The following is a 14,513-nucleotide window of genomic DNA, read 5'->3' on the forward strand; positions in this document are numbered from 1 at the left end:
CATGACGGTAATGAGGAGGTCCAGATACATGGGCTGGTCTCGAGATACTAATGCGGTCCTAAATCTTTCATGGTCACTCATTAAAAGGATTATTAATAATTCTCCGTCTTGGTTATATTTCAGGTATTTTATTTGCTGAATTTTTTCTTTCTGAAATGTTGAAGACAAAGAAAATACTGTTGGACGATTTATCAATCGTTGGCTGCCTAGGGGGTTTTATTTTGCTTGCGAAATCGATGGCTGTGACTCTATATTTGTAGATGTGAATATTTTTGTTGGACTCACGCACGAGATTCACGAGCAACGATGCTCGTTACGGGAAAACTATCGCATTGCCTCGTATGGAGATTGCTTTACGGATTTTTACGGATGTCTGTTGCAATCGATTTCTTTATGTGAATTTTTTTCGTTGGAATTGTTGGGAAAGCCGGTGGGTTGCTGGGATTTGATGACTTTTGAGATTTTCGGACCGAATTTATACCTTACATTGTGAGATTGGTGAAAACTTTTTTGATTATGTGAGAATGCCAGACATAAAATGAGAGATAAAGTCAAAGTTTTTTTCAAAAGATTTTAATATTCCTTGTGCGGAAAAATCTAAAAGAGTTACGTAAATTACATGCGAACTGAATGATTTTTATTCATGAGGATTTTCATGACAATAGTTGCGACAAGATAGCCTTTTGTCATTACCATTGAGGAATAAACATTAGTAATTTCTGATAGGCGCTAGATTCCAGGGCTGTGAAGGATCGAAGGAAGACGACGCAGCAGGGGGGACAACGGGCTTCCTAAAATGAATTTTAGGTCCTTTGTCACCTGAAGCACTTAGTCCACCCTGGCATTTGGTCCCACGTACGAGTTCATCAACAAAACCCGCCTGAATTCGGAAATTGACCTCGTTTGGGTTCAATTCGTTCATTACCTTCTGGAAGGCACTCGTCAACACCCAGACTTCTTGCCTACCTTGCGTCGAACCTGAAACCTGTAATGAGATTAAGTAATTAATTAGAATGCCCTGATTTTTTCGTCTTCATTTTCTATAAGAACAAAAGCTGCTGTACCTTTAATCCTGAGGCAAACTGAAGTGTCTCCCTGTTGACAACAATGATATCCAAATTATCTCCACCGAACTCGACATGACTATTCCAGCAGCCAAGAGCGATTTCCGACATCAGCCCATAGAACAGCACACCGTTCTTGTCCATCGCTTCGGCACCAGCCTGCGACGGTCTAGTTTTCGGAAAAGATCGGAAGGATCTAGCCATAGCTTCCGGGTCATCCACAAAAGCGGAAGAGTTCCTGATGACGGAAGTAGGCACCCAGCCCTCAACAACACTGGCTAGGGAGTGGAAGTACAGCGTCCTGTCGCCATTCCGTAGAATTGGACTCAACGCCAGACCGAATATCCCGTCCATGAGGTCGAAGCTCTGGCCGGCGATGCTGAAGGTGCCGTGGTCGGGGTAAGGGTGGAACAGGTTGTTCTGGATGTTCCAGGACATCTGGCGTCTGTGGTCGTAGACGATCAATTGGTATCCGGTGACGTCCGCTATGTAGACGAAGGTGTCGAAACATGTCTGGGGGTCGCGGATGTCGACGACGGGGGTTATGAATAGGGAATCAGGGAGGACTTGATCGGAGGGGAAACGATAGACTGAGATCAAGCGGTCGGTCTGGGTGTTGAAGAGCAGGAGTTTGGGCGGGCAGATCTGATCCTCTTTTAGCTTTCCGGTGTCGAGGACCCAAAGTCTTCCACACTCGTCAACCTAAAATATAAAGATTGTTAAAGTTAGCAACAAGTCATGGATTGATTTGAGAGAATCTGAAAATCTAATGGTCTTCATTTTTTTGTTATGACAAGAGATTATTTTCAGGTATTTTGAAGGAAAGAGTAAAAAAAGAAAGCGCGAAAAAGGTTTTGTGATAGAAAATCGGCTCCCTTCTTAAATTTTAGAACAATAAAATCATTCTTAATTCTGACCTTAATCCGATAAACACTGACTATGTGATCACAACTTCCCAGACTATTCCACTCCCAATTGGGATATGGCGCAATGATGGGATTGCCCTCAGAGGTTACTTTATTCGTAACATAACCAAGGGTCACTGGGACACCGTCTTGGAACCGTGGAATCGTTATCAGCACCTTGGGAAGACGGCCTGCAACCGAGAGAATAATTAATACTTTCATATTCATCGGTAATTACCCGTCAGGATGAAGGAAGCGTTACCGCCCTAATCACAGCTTCTTCCGATTTTATGAGAATAGGAATGACAAGTTTTTTATCACAAGTGTATGTTGATTGATGGATAATCAACTTGTCCGACGAGTATCGACGTTAGATAAACAAGTCTCTGAGGATAAAGCGATGAGTGTTGATTTTTCGCAGTTGATTTTTCATTTTCTTTGTGGTTACACAGAAGTTCAGTGCATCGGGAAATATTCAAGGCATATGATGGGACGAAATCGACTTTTTAAAGTATTCAGCAACTAAAATAGAACGGTCCCACTAACATTTGACGCAAAAGAGAGCAAAATAATTCCCTTCGATTAGGTTTCTTTCAATCAGCACCTACTTTTCAATGAATATATCATTGTTGAGACATCTCACCTCGTATAACATCAACATCTATTGGAACTGGGACACCGGGAATGAACTCTTTTCTGTTTACTGCCACCCGGCGTGCATTAGCATCCGGATAATCGAATTCCAGGGATTTCCAGGAATGAATCAATTTCAATCTATCGGTGTTCAAGTTTGGAAGACCAGCATTATCTCGCCCATAATGATGACCCATAACACCCCAGCTCATGCATAACAGCAGGAGAAATGGCGCCAGGATGTCCGAAGTGTTCATCTTCGTAAGAATCTGGAATCTAATTTTTTGTAAAAATAAGTGTATTCTCATCTCGATTAATTTGATTTATTTAGGATTGACTTTTTCGTGTGGATGGAATACTTTGGTTTTCGCGTGTACGTTTGGATACTCCCGATGACCTTGACGCCAGAGAACGGGCCTTCATCGGAATGTGGGCCAAACGATATAATACAATGGTTCAAGGCCCTTGGAAGAGGATTCTCTTATGGAGGTCACGGATTTCAATAGATAATTTTTAACGCTGTACTATTTTACATGATTATAATCCATTTAATTAACATTAACACTCAACACTTGATTAAATTTAATATTATATCCACTCAAAATGTTGTAAAACTGAGACTAAAAAATACCATAAAGTTTTTTTTATTCGTTTTTTCAATCAAATAATAATGAATAATTTCAACACATACCAATTGATCTATTGAATAGCACGACTAGGTGACATTATAATCATCACAGTAAGAATAAGGCCAATCGCTAGAAATACTACTATTATATTATTGTCACATTAAATATTATCGCGAATTATCACTTTATCGCAATTATGGCTTCAAGGAATTAAAAGCCTGTTATTTGCGCTGTGATTGCTGATGTGGAATCAAGATTGCAAGATTGAAATGAGCAATTTCCGGAATTTAAATGAATGACGAATAATATTAATTAAACTCACATTGAAAAGCTGGTAATAATCTCAATAATAATTTCTAATGCAGAAAAATTCGTATGTCCAACAGAGCATGTGGAGGGAAGACCGGCACCGCTGAACGGTTACCATCGAACTGTTATTTTGTGACGCTTCCACATGGTAATATGAAGGAACTACGTTTTATGACACTTTATTTATCATCTTGTGGAGTAACCGGATAGAGTGCTATCGCCAGTGAGCTTCATTTCAATAGGCGAAATAGGTGGAGAAAAAAAATGTTTATTTATACGCTGCTATTGTTGTTGTAGCTTTTTTAAGGTGATAGATAGGGTAGTGGGAATGCGCTTTATTGAGCCCTGGGATTAAACAATTTCCCGAGGACAATCCGACCAAGTACATTACTGACAATATTTAGATTTACTATAATTCACGATTTACGCTTAAATATTCTTTTTGAATTTTATTGGATTTGTTGAAGCAATTCTTAGTGTTGTCTCCTTCGTTTCTATTTTAATGATTATTTATTTATTTATTTATTCATTTTTATGCAGTATTGTGGAAAATATTGCACTGAAATTTCCGGTACGTTTCTCGGAAATTTTTAACAGTTCCACTGAAAATTTGAGGAATTTCGTCACTGAATATTCAACATTTTACGGGGAAATCAGTGGAGACTGTAAATTTTAATTTAATTGTAAACTGAAAATTAATAGAAACCAGGGAAATTTAGGGAAAATTGTTTTTGAATTTTAAATAATTGAAAAATTCGGAATTTTGTTTAATTTTTTGTGCAATCTGAAGTTTTATGATTTTTTCGCCCTAAACTGAATTTAATGTCACTCACCTGGAAATCAGTAGTCAATTCATCATTTATGCACTACACTGTTGATAATATTTCACTGAAACTGCCGGCATATTTCTCGCAAATTTTTATCACTTAGTTTCACTGAAACTCCAAGGAATTTCATGATTGAAAATTTCACATTTTATGGAAAAATCAATGGCAACTGTAAATTTTAATTCAATGATTCCATGAAAATTAATCGAAACCAAGGAAATTTAAGGAAAATTAATTTTTCAATTTCAAAAAATTCAAAAATTCGCGAAGTAAAACAAAATTGAGATTCGTTTAATCTTTAGTGAAATCTGAAATTCCATTAGTATTCAATTGTCCACGAAATTTCCATTATTTTCTAACTGTGACGACAGAATAATGCGAGAATACAGCTATAAAATAATTAGAAAATTACGAGAAACGTCGATTTATCGATGAGTGTACTCACGGGGAAATCAGTGACGTCTTGTGATGACTAGGCTCGGCAGGTACTTGTAAAATTCTTAATTTATGTTCAGGGACTCAACGGCGTGTGTTATCGATGTCGATTTTCATGTAAATGATCGCACAAGTGGAGGAGCGGATCTCTCAGCGGGCTCTCCGTTGTTGGATGGTTTTTGAATATGTATTCCGTGGAGAAACATGAGGCTGATCACTGTTACGCACCCAGTTTGGCGGCTGATTTGGAGGTTTATTAGTTTTCCTGGGTGAATTCGGGGGAGATGCGAGGCGTGTGGTGACGTTAGAACGTGTTATTGGGAGGCCTTGGGTTCTGTAGAGGTTTATCTTGAAATTTGGGTGATTAATATTAACATAGAGATTGAGAAGTTTGAACGCTGGGTTTAACTCGCGGGTTTTTCAGGCGTCGGGTGATGAATTCTGTTTTACGTGAATTTTTGGAGGACTAACACGAGTTGATGACCAATTTTTTTCCCCACACAAAATACAAAATATGTGAAATTTCGGATTTTTCTGAGAAGATTTTCTCCAACAAATTAAACAATGGTTTTATAATCCTCAGGAATTTTTGCTTCAGTTTATTAGGATGATTTTAATTGAATTAATTCATATTTTCCGGTGTTTAAAGGAATGAGAAAAATAAGATTTCGCCTTTGAGAATCTGACGTTAAAAAATTGAATGAGTGAAATCAAGTAATTTTATCCCTAAAATTTAGCGAGTTAATTTTTTTCAGTTTAGGGTAATTTAAGTTAACTTAAAGAATCCGTGAAAATTAGAGATTAATTTCTAAAAATTGAGGAGCAATTCCTGAGAATGACGTTTGCATCCTTCAAATGTAAAATTTGTTCTTATTTTTTCATTAATTCAAGTACTTGCCTGAACTGAATTGATATTGAACTAATGATCAACTAATTCTCAATTTTTTCATTCAATTTATTAAGAGAATTTTAATTCATTCATTTAATTCATTTTTTTTATTAATTCAAGTACCTTTCAAAATATATCTAAAACTCTCAACTCAATACTAAATTAATCTTCAACTAATCCTCAATTTCAAGAACAGTTTTCACTCGAAAGAGGTTCTCGTATTCTACGAGAAATACTCAACTTCATTCTGAGAACTAGAAATTTCTCTCTTTATATAAATAAATCATCAATTTATAGAGGAATTACATTCCCATGAGCTCCCTGACCAAAACTGAATCGACGTCCATGAGAAAGACATCCCCCTCATGACCCCACTCACCAAAATCACTCAAATAATTTAAAAATCCCAAACTCCTATTCTATTAAACTCTCCAAACTAATACGGGTCAGACGTCATCGGTGAAACCGAAAAAATTGTGGTCCACCACCTGGAGTTTATGCGGGCCACCCCGCCGAAAGAACGTGGGATCGACTAGCCTCCCACGAGGCAAAATTCTCCCATTTCTCCCGGACACCCGCTTAACCTGTCACCGTGCAGGTACCCGAGTCCCACTGTCCCGCAATATCCCAATGAATTGACGCGAGAACTGAGAAAGAAAGTATATCTATCCGAACGATAACAAAAAAGAGCCCACAGTCCAATTAAGATTTGATTTATATCAATTGCGACAAAATGCAGCTCCCCCAGCTGCTGGAAGTCACTGGAATTCATGCCACGAGATTCCCAAGGGTTAGTGTACCCAGAGGGGGGGTGGGATTGCTCTCCAAACACGACTTCAATGATGTGGATGGGGCCAGCAGTCAGGGCCACCCCTACTTAACTGTCAGTTACCCGTGGAAACACTGAATCACAGCCGCTGGTGAAAGGGGGTGAGGGAAGTAGGATGATCGCAATATGCCGCGTGCCAATAATCGAGCCTTTTGCTAGTGTGCAATGCACCAAACAGAATGTACACCCGGTCCCACGGTGTATTGACACGTGTCCGCGCTGAAAACCTGCAGAACTCTGCACTGCTGCTGACAACCCGTGTGATTTTTATTCATCATTGATTGGATTTTTTTTTCATCGAGCATCCGAACTGGAAAAACTGGTGCCTGAAATTAGGATCGTTTTGTCCTTTTTTGAGAGAATTTTTGAGTTTTGGTGAGGAAAATTGAGACATTGAGGGTACATTCTGGAGATTCCAGGTGTCTTACTCGAGAATTTGTTTCTTTGCATATTTTCATTGATAATTCAGTAGCGAAGTGGTCCAACGGCTCAAGTCAATTTGGTCTTTAGTTGAGTTTTCCAGATATATTTCCGAATTTAAGGAAGATAGCAAAATTTTCGTGAGAACCTTTTTTGTAGAGCGAATGGAGCGCTACTAAAAAGGTCATGCGAAAAATTTTGCTATCTCCCTTACATTTCGAGATATTTCTTGAAGACTGTCCAATCGCCAAAATCGACTTAAACCGTTTCACCACTTCGCTACTGAATTTTGGTTATTATAAAAATAGCTCTCACGTTGTTGAGAATTTTTCACGGAAATTTGCGGTAAGGGCCTTGGAAATTTTTGATACGTAACATATCCACTGAAATTTCTTTCAACGTACGAAGTGAAGAAGTAATTTTTGTCTTCGGTTTTTCTAGTTCTCTCGTTATCAGTTGAGGTACATGTCACGTTCCGCGGATGAGTCATAAGTCGACACGCTGTACTAGCGGGCAATCAACGTCGCAAATAATTTTTCCGATACGGCTGATAGGACGAAAACATTGTTGTTGGTCGCATTTCTACTGAGGTAAATGTTTTCTTTGTGTCGAAAGAGTTGTAAAAGTAAAATTATAATATATAATTTTTTTATTCATAGATATATGTATCTATATTTTTTATATTATAATAAACAAATTTTAAATGTTTTCTTATTATAATCTTCATTCAATCTTAAGAAATAATCTTAATTCAAGCACACTGTTAGAAATTTGTTGAAATTTCAGCCACAATGTCATCTGAATTTTCAATGTTGTGAGTTTGAATTCAATTTCAAATGAAAACGTTCACTACATTTCTCATTCATTGTGAAAATTGAACATCACATACAATTCAATTTTCAATAGATTGAAAATTCAGAGAAGTTATCGCCTGAATTTTCACAATTTTCAAGGTTTTTCAGTGCCGTACGGGCCTGAAAATCGAGAATTACTTGAATATTCAAGAAATCAACTGATTGGTCAATGAATTCTACACCAAAAATTTCTAATAAAAATTACTGTACCGATCGGATAAAATTTACCAACCGTTCTAGAATTTTCATTGTTATCTACATAACAACAATTGGACTGGAAAATCAAAATTTATTCTGCGCCAGGATAAACTATCTCTAACGTAGAATAAAATTTGATCATCATATATTAATTTTTCCTAAATTTCGGGATAGAAATGAGGGAACGACGACTCATGATACAGTTTTATAGAACGGTAGGATAATTTTTATCAAAAATTTCTCTCCGTGCATCTATGATGAAGACTTAACTTGAGACTCCTAAACTCCTTTAACTCGCGTAGCGCGCCTTTTCCCTACTTAAAAAAAAACCTAATACCACCTTATAATTATAATAAATAAACTAGCATTGAGCCCCCCACCCCCAAACCATTTCAATAATTCTCAGCCTGAAGCCTCCCCCATAAAAAACGTTTCCTCCCCCGATTCTCCAGCCCGAAGAATGACAAACGTGAGCGAGAGCTTCCGGCTAGACAGATCCGACAGTGAATTGCATTTAATTTGCACGTTCCTCGCCCCGTGCTATCGTCGAATGGTCTCCGCTGACAGAGGGGGTGGGGCGAGTGTCGAAACAACCAGTTTCCGATTGGCAACGAGTGGCACTGAGCGTGTGCACAAGATCCCCACGACGATTTTTATTTCCACTGTTCATCGTTATCTCCTCCTTCCGATTTGCACAAGAGGTCCATCGTCACAAGCCCACCGGATGTGCGTCATACAGAGGATTTCTAGACGATTAAACTAAGTGCCACTGGCATGACAGCGCTGGTGTCAATGACACTGAAGCCACCGCTTGCACCAGTTTACGTTAAGAATACCGCGATTGTGGAAAAGGTGAGGACAATCCACCGAAGACAATCGTGTATTTTATATACTCCGACAATTCCACCATTATCTCTCCAAGATTTTTTGAACCTCAGCACGTGCTATATGAGTGCCATTGAGATAAAAAGCCCCCGAACAATGCCACAAAATATCGAGTAGATATATCTTTGGCATTAAAACTCCCGACGCATTTGTACCGCTTCGGGTTTTGCTGCACGGGCCCCGCAATTGAATAATGTATACTGTACACAAGGATTCTGTGGCTAAAGTGCTTGAGAAGGGGTGGGGGCCACGTGCCGATACCTACATGCGATCGTTTCACCCAGTTGTCTGTGGCTATCAGCTAACAATGGTAGCACACGATAACAACAGTCGTCAGCAGTTGCTATCCACCACTTTTCTTTGATTAAAGGGGAAATAGTGGTGGTTGAATGCCGCATATCTCGGGGAGTATTCAAATTGGTTATTTTTGGAGTAGGGGGATTGATGTGAAAATGTAATAATAATATTTCGCAGCCTTTGATTTTCCTTTTGCAAATTATATTTCAGTTATTGTTGTAGTAATACTTAGGATCAACTTACAAACTTGCAGAACAGTCGCGAGGGGTGGAGTCTTTATGCGCATTTACCGAATTATTTTGAAAACAGGTTTTTTCTCCTTGTGACAATGATGTAACAAAATCATTCAATTATGAACATAAAGTTTTTGTTAAAGTATTTCTTCAATTCAAGGAAATGGTGTCTTACGATCTTGACAGGAACACAGAAATTACTTGCGTTGGAAAAAATGTTTTTTTTTGTGTTATTTTGTAAATTAAGAGGATCAAAATGTATTTTCGGGCGAAGGAGAAAGTTAAAAATATAAATTTTTGTAATTTAAGCACAATTTTTTTTTCAAAAGAATTGAAATTAGGGGTTATTTCGAATAAAATTAGAGCATTCGGCAATTTTGTAGGATTTTCAAGGAAGAAATTTTTTAAATCATTGGAAATCTTGCATATCTGCAGGATTTCTCACTGAATTCAGAGATTTTTACAGGAAACTAAGGACACTAAAATGTAAATATGCAGTGATGAATATTTCATTTATAGCTCTTGGTTTTCAGTTGGAATCAGCGGGATGAAAATATATTTTTCAATGAAGAACGAGATTACGTCTTACGAGTAATAAAAATCTCAATCTTCAAACATACGTATTGTCAATACATGTTGATCAATTCAATTATCTTCGAACTACATTTTATCATGTTGATTCTTTTTTTAATCGATCATGAGATTGATTGTCTCGGAAATATCACACTGTTGAATTTTTTCTTTAATCTAGAAAATTAATAGAAAAAAATTCTGTAATGAGAAAATTAGTTCAATGTCATTGCAAAATTTCTTTTTCTTTTTCATTGAAAATTCAACTGAAGCCCGAAATTTTTTAGCGACTGAAAGACGGAAATTCCCCAATTTACATCAATTTTCAAGTGAAAATAAATATTCACTGCCAAATTCCTTTGAATTTTCAGAGAATTCCTTCAAAAATTCCTAAAATTCCAAGAATTTTGAATTTAAATTCTTAAATTTTCAATTTTTTTAAAATTCAAAGTCATCTGGAATTCAAGGAGGGATTTCTCTGACTCTTCCAGGTTTTTCATTAATTTCCCCGGAATAATTAAACTGAAATTCCCAATCCCCGCACATTATTCCCTGAAATTATGAATTTTCAATGGCAAAATCCCCTAAAATTACAGTGGACATACTACATGTTACAAATTTCCAAGACCCTTACCGAAAATTTCCATCGAAAATTGTTAACAGTGTAATTTCTATCCAATTTTCCTCTCCGCGATAAATCCTGCCTCCCTAATTGCCCATTTAAAAAAAAAACTCCCTAAAAGAGCTCTCACGAGACCCGATATTTGCTTTCTCACATAAAACAACCCACTCATTTCAAAAAATACGACTGCCGCTCAACAATTACATAATACGACGCACCCCGTTGGTGAATCAAGGGGGTCCACCGGGACTCCATCAACAATTCCCTGATCAGGCCTCATGGGAACCAGTAATGAGATGGTGGTCATGGTTTCCCACCCATCAATGAGGCTGTCCCCCTCCCTCACGCACGGGGGTGTTGGTGGGTTCTTCGCATCCCCCATCCCATTGTCAACAGCATCAATATGCTGCGTGACACACAATGTGAAATGCGAGTGGACCTGTGGGAACTCCTCTCATCTCCACCCCCCGAAACCCATCGACTCCCGCGATAAATAATAACCCTGAAGTATCAAGTACATGCATCATACGTACATATTTAACTTGTTCAAATTGTCCTGGTACGTGTCTCGTTATTACGAGTCAGTGAAAAGCGGGTTCAGCCCCCCACACTGGACTCAATGGACATAAATTAATTCAGCTCGTTAGTGCAGTGAAGCCGCCATGGGCCTGTATTTATCGAACCTATGTAACGAAGAAATCGAACTACTCAAGGGGTTAATGCACCGTACGTGTTGTGGCCACTTTATCGCCTATTGGATTCTATTACATCGGCTAACAAGATAGCCACTTCACTAATTAAAATTACGTTTTTTAGCGCTTGGTAATTTGTTCATTTGCGACATTAGTGTATAACTTTTATTCGTTATGAGGTTTTTTTAGGAATTAGTCACATAGTCAGGGAATTATAGCGTATGATATTTATTTGAAAACTTCACCATTAGGATTTTCTTTGCTTACATTTGTGATGAGGAAGTTGGTACATGTGATCTTTATGACGTGATTTATTCTCATGGTTATCATTAATATAATGTGCTTCGAAATTGACTTTATCAAGTTGTGGCTGTTGTTCGTACTGAATCCTTCTAAAGATGAGTGAGCTTAAAATGCTATCGAAAGGTTGCATCCTTGACAATTTAATCAAAGTGGTTATTTATGCATTCAATCTCAATCGATCATTATGGAAATGACCGCTGTCATCAGCTGTCACGATCGCCTTCACCCATAACTTCTCACAAATTTCGGGCTACGGACAGTCTTCTCAATCCAGCCAACGTAAGCTGACACCCTGGTGTAGACTGTAGGAAGACCTCTGCTACGACACGAGTCATCCCAGGAGACGATCCCAACTAACTGTGGTGATGAGTCAGCCTGGTACTGCACAACCGGTCCGCCGAGGTCCTTGGAACAAGCCGAGACGAAGACTCTGTCGATCGATCCGGTGCAAACCTGGTCGCTCGAGATAGGCTTCACCTTGTACTTCTTCTTGATGATTTTCGTGCAATTGTCGGAATCCAAGAAGGATACTCTGCCATCTTGAAGAACATCAGACGTTTCATCAGCGTCAGCTCCACCCCAGCCTATTAAGTATCCAATTCCTGTGTGCTCCACTCCGGCTTTCGGGAGAGCTATCGGCTGCACGTGCTCGTTCCAAGTTAGAGGCTTAGCCAGCCTCAAGAGGGCTATATCGTTTTCGGCGATCTTATGGAACCAGTATACGGGCCTTGAAGAAAACATAGATAAGATTTGACGAGCGATGGGGAATCAAAGATTGATAATTGGGAAGACTGTTCCTGCAATCAAGACTGTTATTCCCAATTCAAGGGCAATTTTTCCTGTTTGGGAACATGACGAGGTTGGTAGAGCAAGAGATGGCAATTGGACAAATCGATTTTGTTATGAACAAAGTTTATCGAAAGAATGCAACTGGCTCAATCTTAACTTGAGAACAATTCTTCTTCTTTTAAGACAGGATGATATGAAAAAGTGCGACCAATATCATTAGAAGACAGGAAAGTCCTTGCCTTTGCTGCTGCCCAAGAGGACGAATGTAAACTTTGGTAAGAGATTGAAAATGAGAGATATAGAATTGAGAAGACTATTCTTTGAATCAGGAACATTATTCTCAATTAAAGAACTATTCTTCTTGTTTGGAAATATGACAGTATGAATGCAACTTTTATAAAGCAAGAGGGTTCAACACAATTCTCCGCACGGTATTAGACAAATCAACGTCGTTTTAAACAAAGTTTATCAAGTAAATGCAACTTCGCTCTTAACTGGAGAACAATTATTCGTCTCTCACCGGCTTCTTAATTTGCCAAAAATTATTCTTCAAACCCGAAAAAAGATTCTGCCTTCAACTCACTTATATTGACTGTGCTTGAAACTTTTCTTAACAGATCGCACTTCCTGGCGTGGTTCCTTCGCGGATAGCTTGTGCTTCCCAGCTTTGACGACCATGTCCTTCCACTTGGAGATGCACTGAGCAGACGTCAAAATCCAATCAGAATTTACAATTACACCCCCACAGACCATTTCTTCCCTGCCGAGTATGGGATATTTAGTGTAAATCGCTACTTGAAATGGGTACTGATGCTGCAGCACTTCGTGGCCATTTGGCACGGCCTGACAACCTGGAATATTCACGGAAACAATATTTTCCAATATTCTTTGATGGTGCCTTCGCAGCGAAGCGCAAAGACAACGTAGACAAGAGGAAATTTCGAATTAAGAAATTCTCTCAAGAATCTTGTGCTCGTGGAATTGAGCACAAGATTCGAGATTTGAAAAATTGGTTACCCACTGTGAACAAGCAGCACAGCTAACACAAGATACTTGGCCAACATGGTGATACTAGTGGTAATCCAAAGTTTCCAAAGTTTTTATGCCTTCATATCAGTCTTTGGATAACTGATAACGGTATTGACAGAGACGATTTGAATCTGTCGCAAGTGCCAAACCTTCTTACGATTATTCAGCGATAAACCAGTTCTACAATCAATATAGATATGAACTAGGCCTCTCAATAGTAGAGTGACATATTTCTCCCATTATGGGAGAAACATACCAGATCGCCTAATGGCTTTTCCGGGTCGGGTGCGACATAAGAACGTCAAAACAATCAGAATTGCGTAATTGACGTTCAGTGTTGACGATTTACGAAGAATTTGATAGTGATGATTTGTATTAAAGTAAAAACTATTTTATAGCAAAAATCAGTAGAATTTCATTCTTTTATACGACTGTTTCTATTGAGCCATTTTCTAGAAGAATTTCTCGACATGAATGTTTGAAGGTTTTCACTTCATATTTCTCCCCTTTTCTTTAATTAAAAAAATCAAACAAAAAAAATGTAGAAAATTCAAAACAAGGAATTTCTATACAAAACATCTCAATAGAGTAAATTGTATAGATAAGCTGTGGGACTTTTCAATGAAACCGTTAAAAAATTGATCGAAAGTTTACCAGAAATCCAAAAGAATTTCCTATCGAATTTCCCAGCTTTTTCGTGACTTTTTTTCGTACGTGACAAGAAACATTTCGTTCTCCCTCAATCTCTATCTACTTCCGATGCGTCTAGTAACTTGGATGGAGTATTGGTAATTTTAATGGTCTCGCCTCGTGCCACTGTAACAAAAGCCACGTGTCGATAGTCGACTGGGGATGACAGTTGACTGCAGTGCGGATGAAATTTCCTCCCAACCCATGACGAACTGAATTGCCACCATTAGTAAAGCAACTCGAAGTGAACAAGAAAGCTCAAATGGGGCGAAATTAACATGATGAATGGTACCTGCTGCACAACATGATCCATTCATTCCCGTGAAAATTATGACAACTCATCCCTCGACAATGAACAACAGAGCGAATGGATAAACAATACACTCTGCATTCTTCAATTTTGATGGATCA

The 14,513-nt window shown here is 38.4% G+C and overlaps 2 protein-coding genes across 4 annotated transcripts; both read right to left on the reverse strand.

The window, feature by feature from the left end:
- Positions 1–585: 585 nt before the first annotated feature.
- LOC107036287 (major royal jelly protein 1) lies at positions 586–3,649 on the reverse strand. 3 transcript variants are annotated; one of them, XM_015254162.1, is made up of 5 exons: positions 3,554–3,649; positions 2,613–2,871; positions 1,982–2,160; positions 1,065–1,766; positions 586–985 (listed from the first exon to the last, which is right to left on the reverse strand). In XM_015254162.1, the coding sequence occupies exons 2-5, from the start codon at positions 2,857–2,859 to the stop codon at positions 710–712; spliced, it is 1,404 nt and encodes a 467-aa protein (XP_015109648.1). In that variant the 5' UTR covers positions 2,860–2,871; positions 3,554–3,649; the 3' UTR covers positions 586–709. The 3 variants fall into 3 exon arrangements, with proteins under 3 accessions (XP_015109648.1, XP_015109645.1, XP_015109646.1); XM_015254159.1 differs by having other exon boundaries at positions 2,613–2,878; XM_015254160.1 differs by lacking the exon at positions 3,554–3,649 and adding an exon at positions 3,294–3,333 and having other exon boundaries at positions 2,613–2,878.
- An 8,147-nt stretch (positions 3,650–11,796) lies between these two features.
- On the reverse strand, positions 11,797–13,447 carry LOC107036298 (trypsin I-P1). The gene is made up of 3 exons (XM_015254177.1): positions 13,405–13,447; positions 12,967–13,234; positions 11,797–12,321 (listed from the first exon to the last, which is right to left on the reverse strand). The coding sequence occupies exons 1-3, from the start codon at positions 13,445–13,447 to the stop codon at positions 11,817–11,819; spliced, it is 816 nt and encodes a 271-aa protein (XP_015109663.1). The 3' UTR covers positions 11,797–11,816.
- Positions 13,448–14,513: the final 1,066 nt, after the last annotated feature.

This window comes from Diachasma alloeum, unplaced genomic scaffold (genome assembly GCF_001412515.2).
Source record: "Diachasma alloeum isolate Michigan unplaced genomic scaffold, Dall2.0 Dall_scaffold_00208, whole genome shotgun sequence".
NCBI classification, from domain to species: Eukaryota; Metazoa; Arthropoda; class Insecta; order Hymenoptera; family Braconidae; genus Diachasma; species Diachasma alloeum.